Raw genomic sequence first — 17,064 nt, 5'->3', positions numbered from 1 at the left:
GATGCAGTGAGCTTGCTGAATATTCATTTGCAGCTCTGTTCATCAAGTTTTTATAATCCCTTTTATTTTCCTTTGACTTATAATTGGTGTTTTTGCATATTTATGATCTGTTTGTTTTAAGCTGAGGACCTGTTTTAAATTCTGTAATGTCCTTTCTTCCCCAGCCCTGTGCAGTTCACTCACAGAGAAACCATGGCTTTGAGGGATGGGGTTTCCTCAGTACCAGGAGCCTCACCCCGCACTCAACTGGCATGTACCCTGACTGCTGACCTCTGTGAACCCTGTAGTTCGAGGCCCTGAACCTAAGATAAGAATGAGAGTACTGAACAATTTTAAAACTCAAAGTGAAAGAGGAGAGTGAAAAAGTTGGCTTAAAGCTCAGCATTCAGAAAACGAAGATCATGGCATCCAGTCCCATCACTTCACGGCAAATAGATGGGGAAACAGTGGATACAGTGGCTGACTTTATTTTTCTGGCCTCCAAAATCACTTCAGATGGTGACTGCAGCCATGAAATTAAAAGATGCTTACTCCTTGGAAGGAAAGTTATGACCAACCTAGATAGCATATTAAAAAAGCAGAGACATTACTTTGCCAACAAAGGTCGGTCTAGTCAAGGCTATGGTTTTTCTAGTGGTCATGTATGGATGTGAGAGTTGGACTAGAAAGAAAGCTGAGCACCGAAGAATTGATGCTTTTGAACTATGGTGTTGGAGAAGACTCTTGAGAGTCGGTTGGACTGCAAGGAGATCCAACCAGTCCATTCTGAAGGAGATCAGTCCTGGATGTTCATTGGACAGACTTATGTTGAAGCTGACACTCCAATACTTTGGCCACCTGATGCGAAAAGCTGACTCATTTGAAAAGACCCTGATGCTGGCAAATATTGAAGACAGGAGGAGAAGAGGATGAGATGGTTGGATGGCATCACTGACTCGATGGACGTGGGTTTGGGTGGACTCCGGGAGTTGGTGATGAACAAGGATGCCCGGCATGCTGTGGTTCATGGGGTCGCAAAGAGTTGGACATGACTGAGTGACTGAAATGAACTGAACTGAAAAGAGTCACAGAGGACCTGAGTGGCCACCAAATCCTTGCGATAATTTCTTGAATGTTTGAAGACAGTGAGCTCCCTTTCTTAAATGTCCATTTCCCAGGTGAAATAACCCTGCATGGGAATTAAAGACTCAGACATAGGTAAAGTAGATTAACTAATAAGAACCTACTGGATAGGACAGGGAACTCTACTCAATGCTCTGTGGTGACCTAAACGGGAAGGAAATCCAAATAAGAGGGGATATGTGTATGCATATAGCTGATTCGGGCTGCCCAGGCGGCTCAGTGGTTAAGAATCTGCCTGCCAGTGCTGAAGACGTGGGTTCCATCCCTGCGTCGGGAAGATCCCCTGGAAGAGGAAATGGCAACCCACTGCAGTATTCTTGCCTGGAGAATCCCATGGACAGATGAGCCTGGTGGGCTATAGTCTGTGGAATCTAAGAGTCGGACACAACTTAGCAACTAAAGAGCAACAAATAGCTAATTCACTTTGCTGTACAGCAGAAACTAATACAACATTGTAAAGCAACTTTACTCCAATAAAAATTAATTTATCAAAAAGAAGGAACGCTGCTCAGCTCATTCTTCTTTGGTCACCTGACCCAGTTAGAAGCAGCCTCACTTTGTTACTTTGCTCTGAGTACATGGACACACCAACAACTCCAGCCTCACAATCAAGTGTTCCGTGGACCACAGTGTGGCCTCCAAACTGCAGCCACTGAAAAGGACTTGAAACGATGGAGGCGCTTTACAGCATCAAATGCAAATGCTCTCTAAAGGAAAAACACGTTAGCTGTTTTCAGCGCTTACACAGGTCTCTTTGGAAATTCTTCAGAATCATTTTCCCCATGCCCTAGTAGAGAGTTGAATTGCGTTGGGTGAACCTATCCTGACTCGTTTCCTGGGGCCATGTTTTATTTAAGCCAAATTTGGTCTTGTGGCAGTGGTCCAGGGCAATCCTTTAGCGTCTTCAGGGGCTTACCCTCCAGCCTCTGAATATGTTAGAACTTTGTTTCTTCACCGATAAGATGAAATAACAAGAGGGGCCATCCTCCTGGGTGTTTTACTTTCTGGACTCTTGCAAGGATGAAATGAGGTATGTTTGGAAGATCAATGATGATGCTGTGAAAGAAACAGAACCAGTTTGCTGGTATATACCAGCCTTCCCACCAGCACAGGACTGGTGTTTTATGCATCTCCTGAGATTCATAGACAAGTGCTGACGACTCCTCCGCTATGCATGTCAAGTGACGACGGGGGTGTGGAAAGTGACAGAGGACCCTGCCTCTGTGACGAGTGGGCCAAGTCCGGTTTGCACAGACTCTGGAGCATGGGTCACGCTCCATTTCAAGGCCTAGTTTGCATCTTCAGGGAAAACCCAGACTACTGTTATTACCTTAAACAATTTATTTTCTTCACGATGTCCCTTGAGAGGCCAAGTTTCCCCTCCTATTTTCTGACAGATATGAGAGTGGCTAAATGAAGCAATCAGACAAAAGAAAGCATCAAGACAGTATGATGTTATAAAATAAATCCAACATTGTGAAAATAGGATTTTTTTTACTGTGTCTTCTGCTTAACAGTCTTCTGGGAAACAAAATGCTGTGATATTAGTTTTGAAAAGAAAATCTCAACTGCATCACTTCCTTGTGCCCTGGGTTTCCTAGAGTCATAATATGAATGTGCCCTCTTGAAAGAAAAATGCTCTAGGACATCAGTCATATTTGTAAATGTGTGTAGTTATTAAAATACCAGGACTAATTCTATTAACCTTAGAATACAGTACATTAGGATGAAAGCAGGTATCAGGAAACTGCTTGTAATTTGATTAAATTTTCCACCAGAAGAGAAATGCCATAACTGCTTGGCATTAAAACGCTTAGCTGTTTATTTCTTGAACATTTCTTTGCATATCTGAAGAAAAATCCATAAATGCATTCTTTCCGATTATCTGTAGCCACGGAGGGTTGGAATTACATGTTGTTTGAAGCAATGCCACATCCATTGCCCAGATTAATTAACAAATGACCAAAAGAAGGCTTTTCCTTAAGATCCTTGACATCACAAAGCTGCCAGGGCGCTGGATCAGGCCGACAGTGTAGTAACAGAGACACCCATTTCATACTCCCTTTTAGGGGAGCCCAGGGCACTGAGGATGGCTTCATTCAATTCCCTTGCTTCCATTTGGTTCTTATTTTGGAGAAACTGACTTCCTAAAATGTTTGCATCTTTGATGGCATTTTTAAGGAAACAAAAGAAGAAGCTCTCATAGATAAGCATGGTTATTATCATTATTATTATTTCTGCTGCACCTAATAAGGAGAGAGACAGTTCTTCTAATTCTGGGCCATCTGGTTTGTGTTAGGGCTTCTCATTCCTGCACTTTTTGGGTTGCTGTTCTTCAAAGCAAACTCAGCAGTGACACAGTTTGCAGAATCTTTGGTGAAGTAAGAGATGGTCCTTTTGCAGAAGCGAAGGGTGACAGGGCTAAAGTAAGATCATATGGACAGTTGAGTGTTCTTCCTGGGCAGGGCAATTACAGGTTGTTTTCAACTTTTCTATATTTTCTCTTTCACCCCAAATTTTTGTGAACCCAAACTGTTTTTATGAACAGAGGAATAAGTGATGTGCTTTGAAAGGTTCCTATATTCGTACACAAATACTAGGTAATGGGGAATATCTCTTCTCTAGGCTCAGTGAACACAGGTTCAATGTGACAACAATCTGTATCAGTCACCTAGTGTCACAATAACGCTGTGTAAGAACCATGAAATCTTGGTGCCCATGGTAGTGGACTATTGGTTGGCTGCCAGTCTCTGTTCCAAGGGTACCTCATCTTCCTGGGACCAGTGGGCTGGTCAGGTCATGTTCTTTCCCTGATGAGATACAGAAGAGGCACCCCAAACATGCCAGACCTTCCAAACTGGGCTGGATCTGCTCTCGGTTACTCCCACCCACATTGCATTAGCTGTAGCAGGTCACATTTATTGTTGTTCAGTCGCTCAGCTGTGTCCTACTCTTTGCAACCTATGGAATGCAGCACGCCAGGCCCCCCTGTCCTTCACCATCTCCCAGAGCTTGCTCAAACTCATGTCCGTTGTATCAGCAGTGCCATCCACCATCTTGTCCTTTGTCGTCCCCTTCTCCTGCTGCCTTCAATCTTTCCCAGCATCAGGGTCTTTTCTAATGAGTCAGCTTTTCACATCAGGCGGCCAAAGGATTGGAGCTTCAACTTCAGCATCAGTCCTTCAAATAAATATTCAGGATTGAGTCCCTTTAGGATTGACTGGTGTGATCTCCTTGCAGTCTAAGGGACTCTCAAGAGTCTTCAACACCACAGTTCAAAAAGCATCAATTCTTCAGGGCTCAGCATGCTTCATGGTCCAACTCTCACATCCATACATGACTTACTGGAAAAACCATAGCTTTGACTAGAAGGACCTTTGTAGGCAAAGAAATGTCTCAGCTTTTTAATATGCTGTCTAGGTTTGTCATAGCTTTTCTTCCAAGCGGATCACATAGCTGAGCCCAAAGATAAGGGAGGACAGCAAAATCACCTGTGAGAGAGCATGGACCCAAGAAGCAGATGGGATCCATTTTTGTTAAATAAATAAAAATGTTAGTTTTGGTATAGAAATAAAATCAACCTTGGGTAGAGTCATCTCTTTGGAGACTGTTGCCCATGTACCTTGTGTTGTTGTGTTCATGAATGATAAATGCCCACCCTATTGAGTGGCTCTTTGTGTCCTCAGATCCTGGCCAACGTGATCATCTTCATCTGCGGGAACCTGGCGGGGGCATACCATAAGCACCTCATGGAGCTCGCTCTGCAGCAGACGTATCAGGACACGTGCAACTGCATCAAGTCCCGGATCAAGTTGGAATTTGAAAAACGTCAGCAGGTAAAATACACGTTCGGTCTTACTTCCATGTTATCTGAGATGTTATTTGAATGATGTTGTCACTGCTAACATCAAGGCTGCAGTTCATCCACTCACGGGCATCAGCAGGAAGCCAGGGTAGCTGTCTGGCCGTCCTGCCCACCCAGCTTTGGGCTGTATGCCCAGTGGACTGAATTGTAAGCCAAAGAGCAGAGATGGCATCTTCAGACTCAAACCCAGCCCCCACCCCCAGGATCACCCACGTGCTGACAGGTACATCAATCACCACCAACACGAGGCTGGGAAAATTCAAATAATAATAATAATGATGATTGGTATAGTGACACTTGGTTAAGACACTCATTGTTGGTCACAGCACATTTCTCCGTGATAGTGTCTGTGGCCAGGGTTTGTCCCAGCTGAAATCTTCCTGTGCCATCAACAACACTTCGTATAGTGCCTGTTTTCCACCTGGGATGTTGAAATGGGATGAGATGATGACATGAGATGAGATGCGTGAACCTGTCCTTGAGGGAGATGATTGGAGTTGGGAGGGAGGGTCTGGTGGGGAACTAGCTGTAGTGTCAGGGGCTGTCCTGCAGTCACTGCTCTGGTGGTTCATGGACACATCCATCAGGAGGGCACATAGGCTCTGATGGCACCTGTAAAAATAAGAAATGGAGATAAACCAGGGCTGGAAGGAGCAAGGCCATGTGGGCTCATCCAAGATGGTGGCCAGCAGATGAAGCAGACGTGCTTTGGAGGGGAAACCAAGCAGGGATCCTGTACTTGACACATTTAACTTCAGGTCTCAGCAGAAGATCCATGTGAATAGTTTTCTTTTTGCCCTTTCTTGAGTTTTCAAATTTATCAGCAGGAACCCAGTTGCCATCTCTAAAGATGATGGTTAGCATGACTCTCTAGCATGAAACCCACACTCCCTTCTCTGAGTGCATTCATCAGCATTTGGCACATAATTGTGTCACTATCATTCATTAAATTGTGTTTATTCCATTTTATATAATTTTATTAAAATGTATTTTGGTGGTGAGAGCAAAAAAAATCCCTTAAATACTTATACTAGACTTTTATTTATGTATGAATTGATGAATGGTAATTGTACTCCTTTTTGAAAACAGGGAGTTCTGTTTGTTCATCCAATAAATATTAATTGAGCACCTAGATTGTGGAGGGCATGATTCTAGCCATTGGCGTGTGGCTGTGAATATTGCTTTCTCACTGACATTAGCAAATCTCATGGTTTGTTTTAAAAACATTTTGTTTTTCAACATGCATAACAGAAGTATTCAGTAATTACTGTTTAATTCTTTGGTCTCTATGTATATCAAACTCTGGATTGCATTAAGAGAAATAGACAGTTGTTAACATGGGACAGTTAACCAGCAAAACTTCATATACTGTGCATTAATCCATGTTCAGTAATGGTTCAAATCTAGGTTCTAGAAAATTCTGTAGTTTCAACACACAGCGCTTAGTGTTCACAATTGTACCCTCTACAGAGTTCAGGTGTTTTAAGGTAGACAGTTTCCTTTTTCAAACAGTGGTTACTGGATAAGTTTGGTCCTGCCAGTCATATTTAACTTTCTTTTCTATCACCTTCACCAAGGTTAGGAAGAACTGAAATTCCAAGTCAGAGGATTATATAACCTAATATTTATAGTACCAGCTTTGACAGAACACTAAGTCAGGCTGTTGACCTTTTCTACACTGCCTCTTTCCAGGAAGAGACCTTGAGCAGCCAAGACGAGGTGTCATCCCTTGTCACGATGATCTGTGGGTCCATGCGGTCAGAAAGGCCATGCTCTGACCTTACATGGCTCCAGAACTAGACCAGTGAGGCACACCTCATGTTACAGACTTCATGGGACCATCATGGGAGATACTATTAGGGCAACTATTTACAAGTTCTAGGAACAAGAGTCAAGGATCTTTTTTAAAATATGTAAGGAGAAAAGGGACACTTTGAAGAAAAAGAACTTATACTAACTTTGTTGTTGTTGTTCAGTTGCTCAGGTGTCTGACTCTTTGCGACCCCATGGACTGCGACGCCCCAGGCCTCCCTGTCCCTCACTATCTCCTGGAGTTTGCCCAAGTTCATGTCCACTGAGTGCATGATGCTATGCGACTGACCATCTTATCCTCTGCCACCCTCTTCTCCTTTTGCCCTCAGTTGTTCTCAGCGTCAGGGTATTTTCCAACGAGTCCACCGTTTGCATCAGGTAGCCAAAGTATCGGAGGGTTAGCTTCGGCATCAGTCCTTCCAGTAATGTTTAATAAAATATAATTTGACACAATGTATGAATTTTGCTACCAAAGTTGGGAGTCAGCTCTCAGGGTCTGGGGCCCAGAATGCAGTACTTCTGTTAAGATTTTGAAAAATATGTTTATAGGATAGAATAAAGGTCCATAGTTTTTTTTTTTGTTTGTTTCCAGTTCAGTTCAGTTCAGTAGCTCAGTCATGTCCGACTCTTTGCGACCCTATGAACTGCAGCACACCAGGCCTCCCTGTCCATCACCAACTCCCGGAGTTCACTCAAACTCATGTCCATCGAGTCGCTGATGCCATCCAGCCATCTCATCCTCTGTCGTCCCCTTCTCCTCCTGCCCCCAATCCCTCCCGGTATCAGAGTCTTTTCCAATGAGTCAACTCTTCGCATTGAGGGGCGAAAGTATTGGAGTTTCAGCTTTAGCATCAGTCCTTCCAATGAACACCCAGGACTGATCTCCTTTAGAATGGACTGGTTGGATTTCCTTGCAGTCCAAGGGACTCTCAAGAGTCTTCTCCAACACCACAGTTCAAAAGTATCAATTCTTCAGTGCTCAGCTTTCTTCACAGTCCAACTCTCACATCCATACACGACCACTAGAAAAACCATAGCTTTGACTAGACCGACCTTTGTTGGCAAAGTAATGTCTCTGCTTTTTAATATGCTATCTAGGTGGGTCATAACTTTCCTTCCAAAGAGTAACTGTCTTTTAATTTCATGGCTGCAGTCACCATCTGCAGTTATTTTGGAACCCAAAAAAATAAAGTCTGACACTGTTTCCACTGTTTCCCCATCTATTTGCCATGAAGTGATGGGACAGATGCCCTGAACTTCGTTTTCTGAATGTTGAGCTTTAAGCCAACTTTTTCACTCTCCACTTTCACTTTCATCAAGAGGCTTTTTAGTTCCTCTTCACTTTCTGCCATAAGGGTCATGTCATCTGCATATCTGAGGTTGTTGATATTTCTCCCGGCAATCTTGATTCCAGCTTGTGCTTCCTCCAGCCCAGCGTTTCTCATGATGTACTCTGCATAGAAGTTAAATAAGCAGGGTGACAATATAGAGCCTTGACGTACTCCTTTTCCTATTTGGTTTTTTCCAGACCAGCGTGTAATTAAATGGGAATGAAAAATTCCCATAGTTAATAAAATCAGTAAAGTATAAATGTACAGATTTAAGGAAACAAATAAAAATTAGCCAATGGCAAGCTAGGTGCCCTTCATACAGAAGAGTGGCCTCAGGGACCATGACACCGGTGTTGCCACAGACCAAATTAGGGTCTGAGGATTCCATGTGCCATTTCTTAACCATCTGTTGCCACAAAACATTTTTTAAAAAATGTTCTTGTCGTGTAGTTGATTTACAGTGTTGTGTCGAGTATAACAAAGCGATTCAGATATGTATATATATCTGTGTCTATATCTATAGATAGATACCTCTGTATGTCATGTGTATATTGTATGTTTGCTTCATTCGTAGTCACTGAGGCAGACAACAGTGTCCTTGAGAGAGCTTCTTCAGGTGTAGTGGGGTGTGCTAAGCAGCTGCAAGATGATTTGTCTCAGCCCCCATCTGGATAAAATCTATGGCATCCATTTTAAGGTCGTATCTCCAGTTACCACAGAATGAGTTGACGCTCCTGGAGGCTGAGGGCCGCCATTCTGAATAGTTACTGGGCGCCTGTCACAGCTTCACCCCCTGCCACGCTTAGACCTGGGGGAAGAGGGCAGATGTCCTGTGAGCCCAGGCCCCGCTAGGGGTTATCAACACATAGTTGAGATTCCTGGGAAGGCTCTAGGGATTCTACAGTCTTAGCAAAATCGCTCAACTCTGTACTTTCTTTTCTTCAAATTTTGTGCTTTTTTTTTCCTAGATGCAAATGAGGTAAATTTCTAGTGATTAAAACCATTTTTGAACAATGTGGCTATTTGTACTCTAAGATTTGAGGATAAGAAGGAATGAATAATGTTAGCAGAGGTTTTCTTGGTGTTTGTGTTCTTGCCCTAAAAATGCCCTCGTGGATAAACACTAATTTTTTTTTTTTCTTAGTAAGTGAGAAACTTAATGCACTCAATTAGTATTGAAGCCGCCTTTGGGGCCTGAAAGCGGTGTGTTTTGACTTTTGTCTTAGGTTTCACATCCTGCAGTAAAAGCCGTTTCTTGTGCACCGTGTCAATGCAATAGAGGCTCTTTATCAAATCTGAGTCAACAGAGGTGTTTCTCCCTGGAGTATGTAATAGACGCTCGGAATTGATGAGAGCTGGAGTCAGGGCAAAACAGAAACCCTCTCTCTTAACTGCTGGGGCAGTGGAAATAAATGTGGCCTCTGTAGGACTGAAAACTAGGTTTGCTTTTTTTATAGAGAGAAAATAAACACTCTTCAATTTATATGTTGTCTTTGTTTTCAGGTAATGTAATTGTGAGAATCTTTATGCGGACTGCCTTCTTCTGGAAACACCCTGTGCATTGAATATGCTACAATATGCCTTTCAGTAGAGAATACTAGTCAAGTGAGGTGGGGACACCGTGTTATTCCTGAATCTGTTCCCACCGTGGGGGCTTAGTGAACCAGTAGGCTCCCTGCATCTCCTTGGGGGCAAAATTGTGCAGATTTCAGTGGAACAAGTAAGTGGTCCTTTTGTGTTCATGGTTGGGTAGATAATAAACATATCCATCTTTATCCTGATACTATAGCTGGTAATGTTAGGGCATTACCAGATGTATCGCACAAATCATTTAAAATGCTAGGTAGAGTGTGTTGGAGCTGTTTCAGGTTTGGGATGCGAAAATGTGGTTCCTTTTCATGAGGGAATGGATAAAAGAAGGAATGACATTTGTTCGAGTCCTCTTAATGTGCCAGGCTGTCTATTTACTTCTTTCACATTTGCTGTGGTATCAGTTTCCTATTGTTGTTGTAACAAATCACCACAAGTCCAGTGGCTTAAACAGAACAAATTCAGTGTTGTATAGTTCTGGAGATCAGAGGTCCAAAATCAGTCTTGTGAGTTCTGTCACGGTGCTGGTAGCTCTGGACTCCTGGAGGCTCTGAGGGCAGAATCCAGTTGCCTTTTCAAGCTTCTAGACTAGCCTTCCTGCATCCTCGGGTCCCAGCCGCTTCCTCCATCCTCAAATCCAGCAGCATAGATTCCAGCCTCTCTCTCCTCTCTCTCTGTCTGTCTTTCTCTTCATCCCCTTCTCAGATCTCTGACTGTGCTCTTGCATCTTCTTCCTACCCTTTCATTATCTCCCCATCTCAAGGTCCCTAATTTAATTGTATCTTCGAAGTTCTGGGTTTGCCATGTAAGGTAACACAGTCATGGGTTCTGGGGATTATTAATCGAACAGGGTGCTTTTTACAGGTTCGTTATTCAGCCAACCATCCTGTCTTCTTAATATACTTATGAATTCTATGACCTAAGTCTCTTTTCCCACTTAAGTCAAAGTAACTGTCAAGTTACTTGTCCAAGACCACTCAGCTCTTAAGTGTGGATATTTCTGCCTCTCATGTTGGTTCTGCCTAAGTTTTTTGGAGTTATCTTTGAGAATAAAGATTGTCCTTACCCATAAAGGACTTTTTAAGTTAACTATGTTTTTTTCCATTACTATTTACATAAGAAAGCATAAGACAGTATCACACACTTATCTGACATCATTAGGTTATGCATTGCCATGGTAAGCAACATATTGTCCATGAGAATGTTAGAAATTTACATGAAAGATCATTCCCACAAGAAGCCACAGTGTTAAATCTGTCTGTGGCTGGATTTCCATTCTGGGGTGGACCCTGGAGGCAGACCACCTGTGTTGAGTCTTGGTTACGTAATCTTTTTCTATGACCTTGATCAAATTCCCTCACTTCTCCATGTCTTGGTTCCTCTGATGGAAGTTGTTCTACTTAATTTCTTACCAAATTTCAGAGTCTTTCTAGCATTCAAAATCGTGTCCTGTTAAGAAAGTGATCATGAGCTGGTCTTGCATTGAATTCTCATGACATCATACCCGCAGTTCAGTTCAGTTTAGTCGCGCTCAGTCATGTCTGACTCTTTGCCACAACATGGACCGCAGCACGCCAGGCCTCCCTGTCCATCAACAACTCCCGGAGTTTACTCAAACTCATGTCCATTGAGTCAGTGAGGCCATCTAACTATCTCATCCTCTGTTGTCCCCTTCTCCTCCTGCCATCAATCTTTCCCAGCATCAGGGTCTTTTCCAAGGAGTCAGTTCTTTACATCAGGTGGCCAAAGTATTGGAGTTTCAGCTTCAGCATCAGTCCTTCCAATGAATATTCAGGACTGATTTCCTTTAGGATTTACTGGTTTGATTTCCTTTCAGTGCACAGGACTCTCAAGAGTCTTCTCCAACACCACAGTTCAAAAGCATCAATTCTTCTGTGCTCAGCTTTCTTTGTAGTCCAACTCTCACACCCATACATGAATACTTGAAAAACCATAGCTTTGACTAGACGGACCTTTGTTGGTTAAGTATGTCTAATGACATAATGCCCTAATGTTAAGCAAATCAGCTGCCACCCTGGTGGAACCATTGACCGCACTGAGGCTGGAGGGAGAGATAGGTGCCGGCTATGCCATCCCCTGAGTGCTCTCCATAATAAGTTCCCTTCCTCCTTGAAACAAACAGATCAAACAGAGAAAAGTTCTGCTGTGTCTGCTAGAACATGTGATGGAGAGTCCTTCCAAACCCTTTTTTATCAGCCCCATGTCACTCCATTGGGGAGTTTACTTTTCACCAGCAGAATGGACGGTGTGAGGCAATCACACAGCTGCCCACGCTGCAGAGCTTGTCATTTACCCCAGTTGTCTGCATCTGAGTTGGCACATGGAGTGGGTGGAGCATCTCACAGTATATGCCTCTTGATAAAAGCCGAATTGGGTGAGCTCAAGAAGAGTTCAAGCTAGTGAGACTTTCTCACTGCAGTTCCTGAAGCGTGGAAGCAGCAAGTTTTAGTAGAAATGTTACCCGTGACCTTTGGGTAGGATCATGCGACCGGCAGAGACAGCAGAGAATGTTGTTGTTCAGTCGCTCAGTTGTGTCCGACCCTTTGCGACCCCGTGGACTGCAGCACGCCAGGCTTCCCTGTCTTTCACCATCTCTTGGAGCTTGCTCAAACTCATGTCTGTTGAGTCAGTGATGCCATCCAACCATCTCATACTGTGTCGTCCCCTTCTCCTGCCTTCGGTCTTTCCCAGGATCAGGGTCTTTTCCAACGAGCAGAGGATGAGAAACATTAAACATCACATGGTATGTACAGTTTGGTTCGGATAGGCTGACCCCACCTGTGTCCTCAAAGATCCTTGATGAGACTTTCCTCCCAACCCCACCCCATCCACTTTGTATCCATTTTATTTAATAATCGATTGTATAATTTTTCCTTTGATATCTCCTCCTTGAAGAAGTTGTATAATTCTTGGTCACCGCTTCTTTCTGTTTTATTAAGTGATGAGTTACCTGTTTTTCTCCAGCTATCGTTCCCTTGATGGAAAGGACATAGTTCACCTGCCACCACTTTTCCTCAGCACTCCTTAGTGAAAGAGCGAATGACAGAGAAGATAGCACCTGTTTTACTCCGAAGTTGTAACAATGAAGGGTTGAGATTTCATAAAAGAGTTCTCTTCACAGTGTTGACCATTTGAATGCATCGGAATGGAATTCAAGAATTGCTTGAACAGTTTGCACTGCATTGTATCCTACTGATTGCTTCAGTTCTCACGAAGCTCACATATTATGTCTCATTGAGAAATATTAGGGTAATATATTTCAGGATGTTGCAATGTATATTATGTCATAAGGCTTATGGGTACTTTTGATGAGAAATGAAAATGAATTCCAGAAAAAATATATAAGTAACTCTCAAACCATCAAGCCCAAAATATTTTCTGATGAGTCCTTTAGTTAGAATGGATGGGATTAGAACATATTTTCAAAGACTGCAATGAGGGCCATGCTGTGAATGTATACTCTGGCTCCTTTAAGGAGAAATCAACAATTCTACATCAGTGATCAAGGGCAAAGAGGAGGAAGACAGCTGGAATCACTGTCAAATCATGATGCCTAATGAAGAGTGCCACTGCAGGAGGCTAGTAATAGGGGCTCAAAATAGCACTAGTGTTCATTCTGTAAAAAGTTAGACATCCTGTTCGAAGCGGAAAAAGTAAAATACAGTTACAGTAATTAATCAAGCTGATTTTTAATTAATTAAATATATTGAAATGTCTTTTTGTATAATGACAGTAGAAAAGCTGGGCTTCTCTGGCAGCTCAGACAGTCTGCCTGCAATGTGGGAGACCTGGGTTTAGTTCCTGGGTCAGGAAGATCCCCTGGAGGAGGGCATGGCAACCCACTCCAGTATTTGTGCCTGGAGAATCCCATGGACAGAGGAGCCTGGCAGGCTGCAGTCCATGAGGTCTCAACGAGTTGGACATGACTGAACGATTTTGCACAGTAGAAAAAGCTATATGGTAAAATAAAACCTCCAGAAATTTCCTCCCTGTAAGCCACTTGAGCAAAACCCCCATCCAGCATCCATGGTTAGGAAGCCATTTGCCTGTCTTGTTTGAGAAACACCTGGGGAACATTTCTATTACTCCAGATCATCACAGGTTAATCTTTGTTGATAATACTGTTGTTTGGTTGCTCAGTCGTGTCCAACTCTTGCGACCCCCTTGGACTGTAGCCCTCCAGGCTTCTCTGTCCCTGGGATTCCCCAGGCAAGAATACTAGAGTGGGTTGTCATTTCCTTCTCCAGGGGGGGATCTTCCTGACCCAGGGATCGAACCTGTGTCTCATATCTCCTGCATTGACTGGCAGATTCTTTACTACTGAGCTAGCAAGGAAGCCAGTTGATAATACTAGAGAAGCACACACACGCGCACACACACACACACACACACACACGGACACACACACACAGAAAGGAGAAGCACCTGGTTGTGATATTTTTGGCTTCTGAAAGTTGTCAGTTTCCCTTGGAGATCATCTGTTTTTTTAACACTGTGATGTGGTGTTTTGATGCCGACAAGACTGTATATAGTAGGCAAAAATAATCTAGTGGAAATAGTCACGTAAGATCAACATCACTTGATATGAATAAAATAAACCCAATAAAAAAGAGTTCCAGAATCAGTCCTTTGGTGGCAGTCTCCCTTCTTCTGGTATGCATCACACACCAGAGAAAACTCAAAATCAAAGTCAAATGTCAAGTCTCCTGTGATTGCAATCGTATCTTACTTCCTGCAGACATAATCACAGGTAGTCCAGGAGGATACCTGATAGTGGGGAAGAAGGCTTTCTGGACTCACTGGCGTGGGAAGTGATTGATTCTCTGTGTTTAATAGCTTATCACCATGAGCACAGTCACAGATAAAAATACCTCGCATGGCCCTAGGGCTGTGTTTACCGAACCACAGCACCCACCAATGTTTCTAACAAATTGAAAAGCATGAGTTAGGAGCTTTAGAATTTTGTTCGTGTGTGTATGTTTTCAAACGGTGTTACTCTCTGGAGTTTTCCCTTTTTAAGTTGTCTGAAAACTTCTATTTCACAGTTTTGTCTTTGATTATCTGCCAAGTGCCAGGGGATTAGCCCAGGGAACAGAGTAGTATTTTAGTAGTAGGCTAAAGGCCCCCTGTGGCTTTGGGCTTATATTCGAATGACAGGAGATGGACCATAACTGTCTGAAGGCAGAATTCTCATGAGAAGATACAGAAAGATAATGCGACAGAGCTAAGAGGGATAAGCCGAGGGGCATGTTGGAGGGGCCAACCAGGGGCTTCTCTGGGGATGTAACAGCTGAGTTGTAACGAATCCCGGGAGGATGTGTCCCTGTGATTACATGATGAGCTATGCTCTTAGCAGGAGTGGGCCTGCAAAGGTCCAGACTCAGGAACCAGATTGGCCTGTTTGGGGGACACAGAAGTCAGTGGGATTGTTGGGTAAGAGAGGAGAGTGGAGGGGGAGACAGGAGCTAGATGCTGGACCACATACTGGGCCTCACAAGGTGAGTGAAGGACGTGGGGCTTTATTAGATGTGGAGTGGAAAGTTACAAAAGCGTTTTGAGTAAGGCAGTGACACGAATGGACTAACATTATGTTTATCTTTTTTTTTTTAATTGAAGTGTAGTTGATTTGCAATGCTGTGTTAGTTTATGCTGTACAGAGGAGTGATTCGGTCATATAGACATTCTTTTTATTTTTCCCATTGGGATTTACCCAAGGATATTGAACGTCGCTCCCTGTGCTATATAGTAGGGCCGTCCTCTCAATATATGTACCAGTTTGCATCTGCTAATCTCGAATTCCCAGTCCTTCCCTCCCCTACCCCCCTCCCCTTGGGCAACCACAAGTCTGTTTTCCATGTCTGTGAGTCTGTTTCTGTTTGGTAAAGAAGTTCATTAGTATCACTTTTTGGATTCCTGATCTAAGTGATATCATATAATATTTGTCTTTGTCTGACTGACTTCACTCAGTGTGACAGTCTCTGGGTTCATCCACGTTGCTGCGAATGGCTTTATTTCACTCTCTCTCAGGCCGAGCAGTATTCCACTGTGTATACACCACATCTTTGTCCATTCATCCATCAGTGGACGATTAGATTTTTTCCATGTCTTAGCCATCGTGACCAGTGCTGCTGTGTACATAGGGGTGCATGTATCTTTTTGAATTTTAGTTTTCTGGCTAATATTCTTAAAGATCTCTCTGGCGACTGGTAGAGAATGGATTGAGGAGGAAGTGCAGGCAGGATGACCTCCTGAAAGCTACAGCGATAGTCCAGGCCTGAGCCGGGAAGAGCTTGGGTCAGAGTGGACATATTCAGGACTTATTATGAAATGAAACCAGTATAGATCACTGTTGGATTAGATGTTGGGTGAGAAGAAAATAAAATAATCAAGAAAAATTCCTAAATGAAAATTCCAGCCATTGGATCATGGTTGGCGTGCCACTTCTAAGATTTTGGGGTCTTTGGGAATGATGTTGGTTGGGGGTTGGGAGTGGAATAGAAATCAAGAGATGAGTTTTGAACAGTTAAGTTTGAGATCCCTAATCTATGTCCGAGAGGAGATGCCACATTGGCAGTTGTAAATAAAATCCAGAGCCAAAAATGTAAATGTGGAAGTCATCAGTGTATGAAGTGAAGTCACTCAATCGTGTCCGACTCTTTTCGACCCCATGGGCTGTAGCCCACCAGGCTCCTCCGTCCATGGGATTCTCCAGGCAAGAACACTAGAGTGGGTTGCCATTGCCTTCTCCAGGGGATCTTCCTGACCCAGGGATCGAACCCAGGTCTCCCGCATTGCAAGCAGATGCTTTAACCTCTGAGCCACCTTTAAAGGACAAAATGAGAGTCCCTAGGGAGAGATTAGGGTTAGAAAAGACAAAAATGAGCCAGGACCAATCCCCAAAGCATACCAATATTTGAGAAGAAATAAGAGGAAAACAGGGAGCCATTCACTGAAACAGGTCATCCATTATATGAGAGGAAAGCCAGAGAGTGTGGTTCAGTAGAAGCCAAAGGAGGGAGTTTAGGGGCCAGCATTCAACTTGGTCCAATGGTGAGTCGCAGAGGGCAGGGTGTGGGGACATGACCACTAGTCCTGGCAGCCTGCCTGTCACCTGGGCAGAGGGGTTAAATTGAACGGGAGGTGAGGAAGGGCAACTGTGAGTACTGATGGCTCCTTTGACACGCATAGCAGGAAAGAGGAGCCAAAAGTGCTCCTGTTTTACCATTTAGCTTTTCTACTGCAGTGCAGGAGACCCCAGTTCGATTCTTTGGTCGGGAAGATCCGCTGAAGAAGGGATAGGCTACCCACTCCAGTATTCTTGGG

The 17,064-nt window shown here is 43.5% G+C and overlaps 1 protein-coding gene across 4 annotated transcripts in view; it reads left to right on the top strand.

Moving 5' to 3' along the window:
- ADCY2 (adenylate cyclase 2) overlaps positions 1-17,064 on the top strand; it is a 456,786-nt gene that overhangs the window by 232,409 nt on the left and 207,313 nt on the right. For all 4 annotated transcript variants that reach the window (XM_055554954.1, XM_055554956.1, XM_055554955.1 and 1 more), the window contains one exon: positions 4,809-4,958. In XM_055554954.1, coding sequence (XP_055410929.1) covers positions 4,809-4,958 — 150 coding nt within the window. The remainder of the gene's footprint in view (positions 1-4,808; positions 4,959-17,064) is intronic.

The sequence above is a fragment of the Bubalus kerabau genome, chromosome 18, assembly GCF_029407905.1.
Source record: "Bubalus kerabau isolate K-KA32 ecotype Philippines breed swamp buffalo chromosome 18, PCC_UOA_SB_1v2, whole genome shotgun sequence".
NCBI lineage: Eukaryota > Metazoa > Chordata > Mammalia > Artiodactyla > Bovidae > Bubalus > Bubalus kerabau.
Note: the sequence above shows the minus strand (reverse complement) of the source record. Positions and strands in the feature narration are given on the sequence as shown.